Source organism: Copidosoma floridanum, unplaced genomic scaffold (genome assembly GCF_036245765.1).
Source record: "Copidosoma floridanum isolate Cflo_tuat_1 unplaced genomic scaffold, Cflo_Japanese_pri ptg000021l, whole genome shotgun sequence".
Taxonomy (NCBI): domain Eukaryota; kingdom Metazoa; phylum Arthropoda; class Insecta; order Hymenoptera; family Encyrtidae; genus Copidosoma; species Copidosoma floridanum.
The window spans coordinates 14,671,365-14,688,751 of NW_028321898.1; the positions used below are offsets into that span (position 1 = coordinate 14,671,365).

Sequence of the window (17,387 nt, forward strand, 5' to 3'; positions counted from 1 at the left end):
ATTCTGGTGAAAGTGGAGGCTGGTTAAAATTTTGACTATCCTTCAGCCTCAGCTCTTGGTCTAATAGTTTAACTACAAAATTGAAGTAAACTGTCGTTATTTTGGACCCCCCTCCCCCCTATATAGTATATGTTATATAGTGTATATATACATATATAGTAAATGTTACGCTGTGCAAAATTCAATTTCTCTTCTGTTACTTTGGGTTATTAAAATAATGGACCAAGATGAATTTTTAAACAATTTTTTCACCCAAGTTACACAGCATTGCTTTGATAAAGCCAAGGAATCAGTGGTATTTTTTGTATTAAAAAAAAAAAAAAAAAAAAAAAAATCAATAACTGAAAAAAACCAAATAATGTAATAACCTTAAATAATTAGGAAAAAGAAAGAGAAAGATGCAAATTCTTGCAAATGGGTCCATGGGGAATGCTGCTAACACATCTACCTCAAATATCTGTTGCTGAACGTTCTTATGCTGATTTAGGATTCCTTCACACAAAAAATAAAGGATTTCTTAGAAAAGACGTATAATTTACAATTTTTTTTACTTGTATACTAATTCCTTAACACGTACATTCTCTAACATTGTTACAACTCTTACAGACGTCTTTGAAAACCATGTACGAATCATTAAGAGTTGACATGAAGAGATTAGAAGAAATGACTCAAGGATCCAACACAATTGGAAGTAGAGTTGCAGCGATTTCATCTCAATTGTGTCAATTTGTTACTGCCAGAATCCAATTGATTGATTTGTATGTTGAAAATTAGTTATGTGAGTTATTATATGATCATATGAGAATTCTCTTGTCAAATCTTTTTCAGTTATGAAAAAATGTATAGCATGAGTATTAACAGTAAAGTAATGTGCCATCAAGAATTACTACTGTCCATAGAAGACATTTCTAAATGTCACGTACTCTCTTGCTCTCATGTTGCCTTAAATACCATCAAAGCAGCTGTTATGTAAATTTTTTAAATAGTAAGCCCAGACAAATGTACCTAAGCTTATAAAAATAAAAAAAATTATAACATTTTCAGATTAGAATGTGAAATCTTAATGCAATTAATAAGAGCTTATATAGAAATGCAAAATTGGCGATTTTTGCCATCTTTGATGGCTCTTTATGGAGCCCAAACCCGAATGTTAGCATGGGAAAAAACGTTACAAAATAGAGAAGTGAGCATATTAGTCATTAATATGTATATATAATAATTAATGTTGTAACTTTAATACTTATCTTAGTCTTGGAAACTTGGATTTGGAACGACTTTTTTGAAAACAAACCAACATCCTGCATTATATCAATGGTTAGTCAAACTAAGAGGTGCTATATTAGCAAAATTTTCATTATATTTTCATACTGCGTTAAGTCAGCAAGCTAGTTCTGGAGAAATGAAGAGTATCATGAATAAGCAGGCCATAGATTACTATCATAAGTATATTTTTCTCTATTCAATCAAAAAAGACTCCAAGAACTTTTCGTTTGATTTATACATAAGCACTTGGTCGTACATTTTCTAGATTACAAAGCTTCCAAAAAAAACATGATATCCTAGCGGTTATGCTTATTTTTGATTCACGGGGTAGGCAAGATTCTGGACCAGGATATAAACATCCAAAGAGAGAAACAGATATTATAGAAGATTTTTCAATAGTTTTGAGTATACCTTATGTAAGTTTTTTTTAACTTAGGTTTACATTTTTCAGAAAACTAATGAAGATCTGTTTATAGTTTTAAAATTATTTTGTTTTTAAAAAATCCTCTTTTAATTTAACTGATTAATAACAAGCTACATTAATTTTGCAGTCTTTCAGTCAAAAACCGTTCTTTCATTGGGATAAAATAAAAAATAGCATAAAGGAGTGTCATATTGATCTAATGGCAATGGATAAAGTTGTACTAAATAAAGACCAAAGTGTAAGAATCTGTTCAAATTTCTTAAAAAAGTTTTTTTTTTTTTTTTTTTTAACATATATGAAACTGTTAGATAGAAGGCAGTTCTTTTCACTCACAAAGATTTAAGAATAGAGTACGCAAGCGAGCAGCAAAGGCGTTATCAGAATAAGGGGAATCTAAGTGAGAGAACGATTTCTGGGCTCCTCGGATTTGAAAGTGTTTCTAGGGGTAATCGGGGTCACTGATAACGGGAAAAATATTTTATAAATTCTTACCTCATATATGTCGAGATACCAAACATCAAGAATTACAAAACATTTATAGATGTTGCGAATTGCATGTGTATTGCAATTCTAGGCAAAGCCGAGGGTTGCAAATGTGCGATCTAAGCATTTCGTTTATTTATTAGGGGAATGTGTAGTTAAGCTCACCCTTTAAGAAGTTGGCTTCATAACATGCTTATTATGACAGAGCTGCCAACTTTTAGTTACAGAGATTATGGCTAACAAAGTGGCGAATTTTTCTAGCTTTATGTTTTAAAACATTTTTAAAACAAAATTATTCTTATAAACTTATTTTTTTATTGATTTCACCGATATGTGGTTGGCTGTTAAAACTTCGTAGGATTTGGTTGTTTTTTACAACACGAGCGATCGAGCGAAGCTCGTGAGGGAGCCATTACTGATATTGTTTATAAATTTTTAGAACGAAGGTCTGTAGGTCGCGTGCTTGGGGGGCTTGAATTTTAAAAACGATAGATTTCCATGAAACGGAAGTCCCTTACTAGAAGTCTCTTCCTCCTAAAAAAAACAAAAAAAACAAGTGGATAAGATTTTACCACACGACCTTTTGATTGATGGCCAAGCGTTTTAACTGCAGGGCTATCGGGGTATGACGACTAATGCAATTCTTATTGTCTACATTAAGTATGCTACTGAAAACACAGTTTTTAATTATTAAATTTTTTAATTGACCTTACAAATGATAAATGTATTTTCTAAATAATAAATTTAAAAAAAATTATATTTAATTAGTATAAATATAGTTATGTAGATTAAATCACGTAAGGCGCGTTATTACGCATTCAATATTAGTATTTTATGCTTTTGATACATAAAATACCGACCGATTTTTTTTTAAACCTAAGCTTTTTTTTGCAATAAAGTAATGCTGATAATTACTGTCATGAACAAATTATTTGATAAATAAATAAATTATTAAAATAAACATATAAAATAGAGTTGCAGAATGTATCAACAGTTTTTAAGGGTGCTTATTTCGAATTAGATAAACAAATTATGTTGAAATGTCACATAATCATATAAATATAATAATTTGTTAAATTAGTAATAAATAAACTATACAAGATCATAATATAAGTATATCTCAAGTTACATATCGTTTTAATGGTTTTTCAGGGAGCTTATTTCAAATTTGATAAGCAAATTATGTCTAAATGTTAAGTAATTATATAACTAATTTAACAAATTAATCCATAGATTACGTAGGATCATTTTTTATGCATATATCGAGTTAAATATGATTTTAATTGTTTTTGAGGCTGTTTATTTCGAATTTGATAACAAAATTACTTTCAAATGTTTAATAATTATACTAACAATTAATTAATGCACAAATAAATTGTGTAGAATCATTACATATGGATATTTCGAGTTACAAATCGTTTCAATGGTTTTTAAGGCTGCTTATTTCGAATTTGATAAACAAATTATGTCAAAATGTTAAATAATTATATCGATAATGAAACTATGAAAAAAAGTTTTACATAAATTTTTCTCAACATGTATATAAAAAGCTTATGCAGGGACACCTTACCAAATTCCACAAAATCTCCGACCAGATTTGTATAGTCGTTGGTTAAGAGGTTGAATTTTTCCTTTTAAACCCAAAGTTCTTGGGTTCAATGCACTTCATCTAACTTTTTTTTATGAAGCGTACCAAAATTTTTTAAATCGTTTGTGTATCTAATATTTCTTAAATAATACATGTATTCAATATCTTATATTTATTTTTCATCGTAAAAAAACGAAAACTGTTCATAGCATATTTTAATACAAGTTAATGTATATTGCAAAATTTAAGACCCTTAAATATTGACTTGAGCGTGCCAAAAATGATAACAGAATATTCCTGTAAATTAAATTTATCAAATGGTCATTCCTAAATAAAGTTTTCGAGTATTTAAATATTTTTTTAATGAATAAGTTTTATGAAAAATAATGCAGTCATATCAAAGTTGATTTTTATAATTCTACTTTGCTCAGGTATAGAATTAAATTCTAACATAGATTTGCAACCGTAGAAATCTTTTGTCTGCTAAAAATGTTTGTGAAAATATTTTTTTCTCATTTACCAACTTTTCGCGTTATCCATTAATCATAAAATTCGATCTCATACAGACCTGTATCAAACTAGTTTTTAAAGTATATTTAGTGTATTTATGTAAAAACGTAAAATGTATGAGTTGCTTAACTTTCTTTAATTGTACTATATCAATTCTGTTACGTTTCGCTTATTCATAAGTATAATTTTTTTAATTAATGCATAAGCTTTCTTGTATTTTTCTGTGTATACAGTGTCTCTGATGTTTGAATTTTGTAACCTTAAAATATCGATTTTCGATTATTTAATACACGAGTTATTTAGCTTCCATTAGTTAGGTTAGTTGCATTTTATATGGAATATATTTAAAACATAATCAATATGCAACTGTCTTTTCATTACACTGCATATTGTACGTAACAATCCCATCCCGATGAAAGAAACTGCCACCTTCTCGTTGGTTTATCCCATAATCACAATATGAGGGTAAAATAATTTATTAAACAGTTTTGTCTCATATTTTCAATGGTTGTACTGACATATCACCTTCAAACTTATCTTGACGTTAATGCAGAGCAGAAATGTTTTTTACGTTTCATTAAAAATTAAAGTAGTAAATAAAAAAAATTAAAAAAAATTGGACGAAGTGCATTAAACCCAAGAACTTTGGGTTTGAAAGCTAAAGTTCTATCTCTAAACCAACGACTATACAAATCTGGTATAGGAGATTATGTGGAATTTGGTGAGGTGTTCCTGCATAAGCTTTTGATATGCATGTTGAGAAAATTTAATGTAAAACTTTTTTTTAAAGTTTCTTAATCGATATTTTATTAATTAATTGTAGTTGAAACGTGTTTTTCAGTGGTTTCGCATCAAAAATCGGTAATGTATAGGATACTTATAAACAGGCATTTTGTCGTGCTCCTCGAAAGGTAATAGTTATCGGCAACTATGGGTAAGTTACCTGGTTGCCTCCCGACACTAACGCCACTTGCCTGATGGGGGGCATGACTAAAATATAAAGAGAAAATGATGTGGACGCGAAAACGGCTGATCTGGCTTTCTATGCAAAAAGAATGTATTCTATATTCTCTGGCTTGGGTGCGCAAGTAAAAAGTTATACATCTACCCCTAAAAAATAGTTTTTTACGAACCTTAAATGTTAGGTAAGTTTGATGTATTAAGTTCATATTTCGTAAGGAATTTCTGAACCTTCATACACACTGGCAATAAATAGTATTCTTCCTAATGAATCTGTAGCCTTAACAAGTTCTGAAATCAAGATATAACAACGGTCAAGTTTTTTTTTTGCGCATCATACATTTTGTATGACATTCGTAGTATAATACTGTTTAGTACTCGCACTTTAAGAAAGTCAAACTAAGTAATATTGCCTTTTGCCCTAACATTTTTTTATATACTTTCTACATAGCAAGGCATGAATGTATTTGATGTGAGGTTCGCATGAAATACTAGTCAAAAGTCAATATTACTTAGTTTGATTTTGTTAAAGTACGAGTACTAACGAGTACTATACTACGAATGTCTGACCGTTTTTATATCTTGATTTCAGAACTTGTATGAACTCAATACATTAAACTTACCTAACATTTTAGGTTTGCAAAAAACTATTTTTCAGGGGATATCATAACTTTTCAGGAAAATATCATTTTTAAATGTTTAATTTAAAAAACTCAATAATATTAAATGTTGCTCATATTAGAAAGTACTGGATAGAAACGAAGTCGTAAAACATAGCTACGGTGATCTACAACAGTCCCACTAAATTTCTACTAAAATTTGCTCATTTTAAGATGTTTCAAGTATATTTGAATGCAGTTTATTTTTAGAAACAGTTTCTCGATTCACCAAATAAAATAAATTGTCTTAAAAAATACAGTTTCAGGATTTTTATCGAAGATGCTCTTTTCATTTTCTTTTTTTTATTAAACTACTTTATCATGTCATTCTTAGCAATTTTTCTTTAAGCTTACTACATAAATTTAATTTCTTCTTCCAACAAATTTTTTAGATAAAGTACATTATAAACATCAAAAATCCTAAATTTGTCATTTATTCAACTACCTTTAATCATTTTTTTTTTTTTTTTGACTTAATGATAAAATTTAAATATTCTAAATTGCAGTTATTTAATACCTGGGTTTTCTCACAGTAAAAAATTATTTATCATGAAAATACGTACGAAAATCGTAAAAGTGGTATCTAAGTTACTATAAGAATTGTTTTTATTGAATCATTTACTATTTTACTAGTACTTAAAAAATTGATTATTAAAGTATGATTATTTACTATCCAAATCGCTAAATCAAATAAGGCTTAGGTTTACAGCTTGTTATTTAGGGCACTCTAAGAAATTATAAGAGTTTCCAATCTAATCGATCAGATTATGTTGATACTGTTACAGCTGTGTTACACGATTCATTTTAAATTGCCAAAAAAAGTATACAAAAAAAAAAAAAAAAATTTATTAATAGTAACTTATTTACTTCAAATTTAGATACTAAAATTAATCTGTTCGCATTTAAGGCACACGAAATTCATGGTTAGGATAAATAGGATATTGAAGTATTCTTGGTTTTGCATTTTTACTCGTTTTCAAAATTTTTCTTCGGTAGGTGTCCTACCTTAACAACACCTCATCTTGTCAGTCGTTGTTTAAATGGCTGGGTACATTTTACACGCTTATAAGTGCGCACATATACATTTGACCTCGATTTGCCACATACATCTCATTATTTGTATCATTGATCATTTAGGGGATGATTTAACTATGAGAAAGTCATATCCACTACCTCCCTCTTCTGGGGCATCGTTCCGTCTTCCTATAAACTGCATATCTGCATGCCACGGTGAAATGCCAAATACCAGTAGCCTATTTATATAATATCCTAGTGATTAGTTCATATTAAAAACACCACCTAGTTACCTGGGAGGAAGTGACGAAACGGAGTCTCGAACCCGAGCTCTCCAGGCGGGAAGTAAGCGCTCTACCATCTTAGCCACTGAGAACTCCCAACACTGCATGCTATCATCTACTGTGAATTTGTGAAATTAGGAAGTACCTGTAGCTAATATAACACTGTTGGCAGCTCTGCTTGATTTTAAGAACACGCCTATTCCAAATATACACAGGAAAAATTTGGCTTGCAGCTAACTTAACGATAAGACCATTTCTGGAACACTAAGCCTGAAAAAATCTTGTTTTGACCATTTCGAGATACACATGTCTCGTTTTCGATGTTATAACGACTTTTTGACCTATATTTTTTGGTAAAGTTGTGGACTAGGATTAAAAAGACTTAATTAAACCAAAATACATCAGGCATACCGGCAAAAATACTTATTTTTCAGTATTTGAAAATTCGAGTATGCAAATCTGAAGTAAATAGTAGCGCGGTCGCTGAGGCTTCATCTGCTTTCTCAAACTTACCTCGTAGTACTTTAATTTTTCTCAAGAACATGATTTTTCTCATGTTTTAGAGAATATGGAGAACAAGATAATTTTTTCGCCGTGTTTGTGCCTTTAAATAAAATTTTTTTTGTTTTCTGTCACGATAGAATTTTTTTTTATTGAATTACTCATTTATTTATCTTCCAGTAGTATATAGTTATTGAGAAATAGCTATACATAACCCTCCTTTACCCTCACTCATCTCACTTGGCCCCCCTCACTGTTTCTCTACTTCTTGGCCCCTTTCACACTTTTATCCCGTCTACTTACCCTCCCATCTTCGGCCCCCCTCAAAATAATAGATAATTCCTTTTATTTCTTTGTAAAATTAATCAAATAGAATTTTGGTTAATCTCCTCAACTCCTCATAATTTTGTGTCCCCCTTCGCCCTCTCCCAAAAAAGACAAAATTATCTTTATTTTACTTTCTCTCGCCCCCTCAGTCCTTCTTCTCAAACAAGATTTTCTTACTTTCCTGTAGAATTAACACAATTAGATTTTGGTTAGCAAATCAAAAGTATTTTGGTTTGGCCCCTCACCTTTATATGCTCACACCTCACACTTTTTATTTCCGATAAGCAGCTCATTACTCTCCCTCATACTCAAAAAAGAAGTCAAATCTTTATTCATTTTCATCCTATTTATTTTTCCATACCGCCCATGAGGCAAATAGACGGGCGCATTGATTTGTTTTTGTTGTTATTATGTATATCATTCTACATAATAATTTAAAAATACCTAAATATATGTGCGATAGAGTGTAAATGTGGAAAACAGTATTTTATATTATAACAAAATAATAAAAACCGTAGAGGTCATTGTTAATCAGTGTTGTTGTGAAAACATGAAACGCTGCCCTATTTAAAAAATAATTAGAATATTGGTATTTATGCTATAGTATTTTTTTTTTTTAAAGTATGTATACATGTAATAATATATTCGTCCCTATATACGTTCTAAACACCAATTTCTTTAAAAATCAGGATGATTTATATTTTTAGTTTTCATCGTAACAAAATTTATTTTTAAGTAATTTAATTATTTTACTTGATGTCCTCCTTTATGACGTATTTGTAAATATTCAGAAGTTAGTATATATGCTTTGTTGGAATCATTATTTTATTTTAATCCTTATTGTGATACCATTTTGCAATATTGCCAAGCTAAATTTTCTTATTTAATGTTTTTTGTGTGCCAATCTAAAAGTAACATACCTTGAGTTTTGGAAAGTATAATCATAATTTTCAGATAACTACCTTTGTGTGTACCTACATGCGACTGTTACTAAGGCACTTCGATTACATCTTCGTAATTTCCGTCAAGCTTTCATTTAAATAATGTAGACATTTATTTTCTTGTCGAAATTACATTACTGTTCTTGACTGTAACGTATGAAAATTAGTATTTTTTAAATAAACTATACATTAGTATTTACATTGCTTTTTTCTAAATAATTCTTCATCTTTGTATATAACTATTACAAATACATTATATTCAGTAAAACTTTACACATAGTATATTACATATAGTACATTACATATACTTAGAGAGAGTATAGACATAGTATACCTGACAGTCGTATGTGTGAGGAGAAGCGATTTTTAGTGCTACGTAGAATGCTCGTGTATTTCATTTTGAGGTTGATTTTCCTCGTGTTGCAAGGTGTCAATGACTTTAGTGTTAATATTTTGTGATAGTGATTTTCTGTAGGTGCAAAGTGCGTTTTAATGTTCAGTTTGCACGTGTAAGCAATAACTACACCAATAGTTTGAGAATCTGTTTGTTCTTTAAATTCAGTTGAAATGGGTTCAAGTCCTTTAAAGTCAAAATCGAAAAAGTCAAAGGAATTGACGAAATAACATGAAAAATAATTAAAAAACGGAATCAAAAAAAGAAAATAAAATAAAAAAGACATTAAAAAATGAAACGAAATGAAGAAGGAAATGAAATAAGAATAAAGGAAATAAAATTCAAAAAAAAATGGAAAAAAAACAAATGAAATGAAAAAAAGGCAACGAATTTTAAAAAAAATTAAATAAAATAAGTAATGAAATGAATATAAAAAAAAAAATGAACTGAAATCAAAAAAAAAAAATGAAAAAATATAACAGAATGAAAAAAAAAAAAAAAAATGCGTCATGGGACCCATGGTAAAAACAAAGTTCTTTAAACATGAGATGAGTGCCGAAAAATAATTAAACATGAGATGTGTGTCGAAAAACATCATAAAATAAAGAAACACAATTTTTCATGTAACAAGAGGGTCGCGAGACCCATAGGAAGAATAAAGCTCTATAAGAATAAGTAGTGCATTCATGTAGTTCAGTAAAACAAAAACTTAGAAAAAATAAAAATAAAAAAAATAAAATTAGTTCAGTACTCACGATGGTTAAACTTCGTGAGTACTGAACTAATTCAAAAAAAGATTTTTTTTTAATTCATTTTTCAAGTTTTTGTTTTACTAAAGTACATGAATGCACTACTTATTCTTATAGAACTTCGTTCTTCCTATGGGTCTTGCCACCCCCTTGTTACCTGAGAAATTGTGTTTCTTTATTTTACGATGTTTTCCGACACATCTTATGTTTAATTATTTTTCGGCACTTATCTCATGTTTAAAGAACTTCGTTTTTACCGCGGGTCCTATGACTTATTTAAACCCCCTGGTTTGTTTCTTTTGATTTTTTTCATTTTTTAAAAATTTTCTTTATTTCATTTCTTTTCTTATTTTTGTTATTTAATCTTCTTTTTTTCATTTTTTATTTCATTACCTCTACATATAAGTGGTTGGCTATACTCTAGTGTCAGTACGTCGTAGGATTTGGTTCTTCTTTACAACGCGAGCGAGCGTGCAAAGCTCGTGAGAGAGCCATTACTGATTATTATTGTAAAATTTTTATATTAATGCAGGTATTTTAGCGTTACTCAGGCTGTAAACAGTCCGCGTGAGTGCAAAAGATGACTTTTTCATCTCGTCGTTTGGGCCTGAGAAAAATGTTTTAAAAATCATAAAAGCATTGATCCCCATGCACTTTTTTCTCAGCTTTCGGATGGTGCTATCAGTTTTTACAAATTTTCTCTTTATAAATTATAAAAATGCAAATGTTGGTAAAATAGCGTTTAATCTCATGATATACAAATTTTAGAATTTTTTTGACCATCTAGATCGAAAAATGAGACAAATTTTTATAGTCAATAAAAAATAGAGGGGTTTTTTGATTCGTTTATGTATTGGACGGATAAATGTATAGGTGCGAGTCACCACGTGGCATGGGCGGCTGCTACGCGCCCGCCGCCGCTTCTAACGTCGCCACACACTGCAAGGCATTATTTTTTTTATTCCAAGTGTAAACAAGTACGCCTAACCTGAATACTGTATAAGAAAAGTTTTGTCTTTGTATTGTTTTGATACTCTTTGATTATAATTATCAGGACATTCTTATTTTCTGCCGTAAGTTGCGCTTTTTTCTTTTAATTTCTTCTATTTAGAAAGTGATTTGCCTACGATACGTATTATTATTATAGTGAGCTGAAACATAGCTATAGTAACGCATCCTTGAATGCCAGTAATTTGATTGTTGTATTTCATTTTTAACAATCAGTATTGAAGATGGTTGTTTGCTGTAATCCCCTTGAATAAAGAAAATCATTACGTTAACAAAAGTTTAGTGAAATTTCCTATGTTTCCTATATGTATAATTCAACACATAAAAATATCAAAAAACTCTATTTTTATTGACTATACTTTAGTACAATTGTCTTATCTTTCGATCTGGATAGTCAAAATAATTTGAAAAATTGTACATCATGAGATTAAACGCATTTTTACCAACATTTGCATTTTTTTAGGTTATAAAGTAAAAATTTGTGAAAACTGATAGCACCATCAGAAAGCTGAGAAAAAGTGCATGGGAATTGATACTTCTGTAATTTTTAAAACATTTTTCTCAGGCCCAAACGACGAGATGAAAAAGTCGTCTTTTGCGCTCAGCTCACGCGGCCTGTCTGTGGTGGCGCTGGGGCATTTGAGAAAATTCTCCCCATATATATAAATGTGCGCACGCAGTGTTTAAGTGTGTTGTATATTTGGTGAACAATAAGAGAGGCGCGTGAGCAAGGTATATTTAAAAGTAGGCTTTGTCAGAATCATATGTGTCGTATGTATCGTCTTCGTCGTTGTTTTCGCCAATATCTTCATCGATGGTAGAAAGTCGAGTGCGTTTCAGAATAAATTTCTCTATATCTTTGCTTTGAGCAGTAGGTTTATCTATGGCTAGTAGTTCTAAACCTACTTGCTTTTCACCATTGATGAAGCTTGGGTACACTTTTTATGAAATTATACTTCTGTAGGCGCGTTCTGCCCTACAGAGTCAATCAACGATTTCAGATTGGTGACCTTGAGAAAAAGTGTATCAGAAGTGGATTTTGCTTGATTTTCCCCGTTCGCCCCACCTCCTTCGACGTACTTCCGGTCCCCCTACACCACCATACATCATCACACCACACCACGCCACACATCACAACTAACCCGTCACACAAGATCATCACATCACACCACACCACACATTTAGAATTTTACTTATAGTTAAGGAGCCAGGTAGGATCCCGTGACCTTTTGAGTTAGGATGAACCCACCAAAGTTTTTTTTTTGTATTTTTGCCTGCTGAACATGATTTTTGATTGTAGGTCACTGTCTGAGTGGTCAATTTTTTATTATTAACGAATTTTATAAGCAAATTAAAAAATTTTACAATTTCGGTAAACCAAAAATTTATTCTGATTCCTTAGAAATTTTTGAACAAAAAATCAATTGGACTGTATATACCTAAGCCCCACGGATTTTTAGTAAAAGATTCTTTAAGTTTAAAAAAAAAACGTATTTTTTGCGATTTTCGACGACGTGTTTCTCAGATGTGGGTGCATTATTTTTAACATACCTGGGCTCAAATCTTACCTCAAAGCGTGTAATTTTTAACAAAAAAAGATTTATAAATGTTAGACGCTTAACAACTGCGATATCACTGATCAACGACTGGTCGTTTTTGTACCTTCTATCTTTCTATGGATTGGGTCTACATATATATGCGTGGATTAAATATAAATATACAGTAGGCTATGAAAATGATCATTCGGAGATAAGCGGTATCACAGTTGTTGAGCATCTAACGTTCAAAAGTTTTTTTTATCAAAAAGTGCATGCTTTTTGGTAAAATTTGAGCCCAGGTAGGTTAAAAATTATACATCCACAGCTAAGAAACATGTGGTCGGAAATCGCAAAAAATGCGTTTTTTTAAACTTGAGGAATTTTTTACTAAAAAATTTGTGGGGTTTAGGTATATACATCCCAATTGATATTTTGGTTAAAATTTGGCAAAGAATCAGAAAAAATTTTTTGTGTACTGAAATCGTAAGGTTTTTAAATTTGTTTATAAAATTCGTTAATAACAAAAACTTGACCTCTCCGACAGTAACCTACCGTCGAAAATTGTGTTCAGCAGGTTTTAAATAGGTAAAAAAAACTTTGAGGGGTTCCTCCTAAGTCAAAAGGTCACGGGATTCTACCTAGCTCCCTAACTATTATTTTTTCTTTTAACCAACATAAAAAAAAAATTTCCATAGAGATCTGAACCCCCGACCTATTGCACACTAGCCGAGGCTCTTACCCACTCTGCTATGAGCAGTCCTGACAATGGACAACGGATTACTTCATTGTATCTTACAGTTCGTAACTTATTTTCAATGTAAATTTTCATTTATTATGTATTTATTAATTTGGTTTCATTTTACATTAAATAAGTTATTTAATAAAATATATTATTATGGTACATATTTTTTTCAAAAATTTGGAAATAAGTATATGTATTAGCAGAGCAGCTTTCATATGTATTAATAAATATTCATTTATTTATCATTATTTGTTACTTTTAAAATAAGGAAATTATTCTCTATACATTTTCACATTTTTTCAGAATTCTTATAATTGAAAAAAAAAGAATTTCCGTACTGTATAAGTAGAATAATTGATTTTTATTGCGTTTTCTTCTTTCACAATTTTTCCTTTGTGGTTGAGAAAAAAATTCAGAGAGGTGGGAGGAGCGCAAATATATGCAGCAGCACTGGAAATTATTTTTCTCATATAGATAAGCTTACAAACATGCTTTTACGCATGTTTGGAACCCCTTCTTTTTTATTATATTTACTGTCAAAAAATAAAAAAAATGAAAATTATAGATCTATTTAAAGATCAAACAGGTTTATCTAAAAGTAATCTTTCACACAAACAAAAATTGCGGAGTTCTATAGAGATCTTATAAATACAATTTTAAGTGATTTTTAATCACTTAGGTTTCACGTTAAATTGCAAATTTTTAAAACTAATGATGAGAAAGATGGTACAGTTGAACAATCTGCAATTTTTTTGGGTATTTTTACGGTATTTTTAGGATACTTTCGAAGCTTCTATAATTTCTGTCAAAAAAACCTATGTTTGATGAACGTTCTGAAGGGACATTCACTGGCATGTACTACTATGCTATCGAAGAAAGTGGCACAACAGGATGGTTTGTCTTAATTATTGAAATACAATTATATTTTGGATATTAAATATGGACTAGGAATTAATGTGTGAATGTATGTGATGAATGTTAACCTGACGTTATCGATGTAATCAGCGTAGGCTGTAGGAAGTTGTTTTGAAACCAACGGAAGATTCGATGAAAGTGCACAGTATTGTACTGGCCAGCCTCCAAATTGTTTATATCGTATCGTGCGATAGTATATTGTTGATTATTATAAAGTTATTAAATATTAAAATAGTTATTGAAACCACACCCAACTAATGTAGGTATACTCTTTCCAACGATAATTGCACCACGTTTGTGTAGAATATCGTCTCATAGAAGGTAAATTTATAATTATAATTATATTATCTGCTATATAATTTTATAGAAGTATAACTTCTTACTTGGGTATCCAAGCACCCACTGTCCACTGCATTGTATCCGTAAGAAACTGCATGATTTGAGAGCCCAAATCAAATTTGTACTCCCTCTCCAAGCAGTGTTGACAATAAAAAAAGTGCCATGTATTGGTGTAGTAATTTTGGTGTTTATTGGCATTGAATAGAATTTTTCAGAAATCGGTTCTGATTTTCAAGGTCGTTAACTGTATTTGTAGCGTCTGTTCTGTCTACGTATTTACTGATGCTGTGATTAGTTCTTTTGTGCGTCGCGATGTCAAATAGTTGATCGATGCCGACGTACTGTTTTGCACTGTCAGAGCGAATGTTTGTGGTTTCGGATGTACGTACTTTCTGATTTACGGCCAGAGACTTTCTTTAGATTTTAAATTGATCTTAAAGAAGAGGCAAATTTGCCGACGTACTGTTTTGCACTGTCAGAGCGAATGTTTGTGGTTTCGGTTGTACGTACTTTCTGATTTACGGCCAGAGACTTTCTTTAGATTTTAAATTGGTCTTAAAGAAGAGGCAAATTTTATCCTCTTTTCAGTAAATTCCGAACACCACGATTGGCATTAGCTCAGTGCATCGTCCCCGATTGTACTTTTGTTTTGTCAAAAACGTCTCGTAAATTTGGATTGTCTTTCCCTCACCACCGAGTTAAATGTCGACGTGTGAGGAAATGACTTCTGTAATTTCGCGGCAGTATCTGTAGTAGTTTAAAATTATCGATTTGTTCGGCGTCTCTTTATTCTCACTTTATCGCCAAGATATAAGTAATAAATACCGTAAAGCAGTCGTTTACCGTGTTTTAGTGACAAAAGCTAGGATGATGGCAAGTACTTCATTAATGTAGATGTGACACTGATTTCCATCAAAAAAGTTTCCTTGAATAAACCGTCATTGTTAATTCGCAACACGACGGTGGAAATGACTTTCTAGATGGACTTAAGCTGATTTCCTCCAAAAAAAAAAAAACGGCTAACGTTGGTTGTTTTCACAAACTTTTTAAAGGAATGAAAGATAGAGAAGTTAACTAAACTTGGATAAATATTTAGATGTGTCGCACTCATTGTATCGTTTAACACTAAACAATAACACTAACGTACGTATACTACTGCTTGGCAAGTTTAAAAAATTTAAAAAGATGTAAGCTTCGTGCCAACTTCTACGACCAGTAGTGGCCCTGCGTGCGCAAAAAGTGCCAACATTTAAAAATTTAAAAAAAGAGATATTTAAAAACTTGACATCCATTTGTTTTGTGTTTACTTTTCAAAAAGTAAACGAAAGTTATTTTTAGCTGATTTGTACGCAATTTTAGCATTTTACAACGAAATAACCAATAACCCTTACATGAAGAGCATATCAGAAAGCAAGCTGATAAGAATACATAATACACTTTGATCTGTGTCAATGTGTCGGGAAACGATAATAAAAGAAAATACAATTTTATCATTTTTAAGTCAGTTAAAAATATTACTTTATTTAGTATTTTCGTATGAAAATTAAAGATATTAAAACTTAATTTTTGAATTTCAAGATGCAATTTCTCAAAAAGAAGTAAGTATGGACTCTTCATTATTTTTTCCTTATTTATTACTATCTAATAAGTTCAATATCTTGAAATAAGTGAGGTAAGAATTTTTTTTACTTTTTTTCCTGTAATCAGTGACCTTGATTACCCTTAAAGACACCTTCAAATCCGGGGGGCCCAGAATTCGTACTCGTGCCGCAGTCTATGTTCGTCCAGCTGGTCCAGTAGAGCCACGTCATTGGCTCATGGTCAAAGGGTTGCTGGATGAACAGCATGACTGCCAGACAAGCCTTCTTTTTACTAGCTCTGCCACCACCAAAACTGAAGTGCTTTATTCTTATATCTCTATGACTTCACTGCATAAAAAAAAATTGTTTTCTGTGCAAGATGTACTGAAAAATTGTGGACGGATTGATATAGGAACTATATCATTTCTTAGAATGTATTTTGTTACTAATGTGTTAGTTTAAATGCTAACAATCTGAGGTTTTAATTTTTTCATAAATCTCTCATTGACTATTTTTTTGTATTAAATCATTTATTGTTACAGGATATGTGGTTACATGCTATGTACAACATAGATCCACAAATGACATTGATTGTAGCATATGAAATCTGCAGTAAACAAAAAGACAAGAATGCCAATATAGCTTCATTTATATTGGAAATATGTATGCAACTGAGGTGCAACAAAGTCTTCGAGAGTCTTAAGTTAACCAAATAATTTTATCTTATAGCAAACTGTTACAATAAATCAAAAATGTTAAAGACTAAAAAAAATATATATGGAACTTCATTTTATATTAAAAAAAGGCTGTCTCTCTACTCGATTACGTGTAATAAAATAAACGATATTTACCATAGTTAGTGCTTTGCCTGCACATTCTAAATCTTGTTATATTAGAATTGTGCGTTCAATATGTTTTATTTTATTAATAAAAAACGTTTGGGGTGATGTACGAAATTAAATATTGACTAGAGCTCGTTGGCACGCATGCTTGATAAAATAAAGCAATAAAAAGATGATACGTTAGATTTGTATCGTTGGTTTATACTATAAAAGATCATGTGACTCCCGCGATTTATATAGCTGATTAGGGGAATGTCATGCGAGTGCGACTGTGGGTAAAACATTGGACCGTCACTCAGGTCCATCGTGTTTCGTTAGAGATGAGT

At 30.8% G+C, this 17,387-nt stretch overlaps 1 protein-coding gene across 2 annotated transcripts; it reads left to right on the top strand.

Moving 5' to 3' along the window:
- Positions 1-178: 178 nt before the first annotated feature.
- On the top strand, positions 179-16,935 carry LOC106635891 (KICSTOR subunit 2). Of its 2 annotated transcripts, XM_089594509.1 has the most exons (10): positions 179-295; positions 382-528; positions 607-758; positions 829-969; positions 1,045-1,183; positions 1,250-1,443; positions 1,529-1,679; positions 1,815-1,923; positions 11,685-11,692; positions 16,762-16,935. In XM_089594509.1, the coding sequence occupies exons 1-10, from the start codon at positions 218-220 to the stop codon at positions 16,933-16,935; spliced, it is 1,293 nt and encodes a 430-aa protein (XP_089450635.1). In that variant the 5' UTR covers positions 179-217. The 2 variants fall into 2 exon arrangements, with proteins under 2 accessions (XP_089450635.1, XP_014203567.2); XM_014348081.2 differs by lacking the exon at positions 11,685-11,692 and having other exon boundaries at positions 1,815-1,925.
- Positions 16,936-17,387: the final 452 nt, after the last annotated feature.

Excerpts from the sequence above, each read along its gene's own strand:
- LOC106635891 (XM_089594509.1), top strand. The coding sequence starts at position 218 with ATGGACCAAGATGAATTTTTAAACAATTTTTTCACCCAAGTTACACAG. Across the intron at positions 970-1,044 it reads ACCATCAAAGCAGCTGTTAT|ATTAGAATGTGAAATCTTAA; the intron begins GTAAATTTTTTA and ends TAACATTTTCAG. Across the intron at positions 1,680-1,814 it reads TAGTTTTGAGTATACCTTAT|TCTTTCAGTCAAAAACCGTT; the intron begins GTAAGTTTTTTT and ends TTAATTTTGCAG.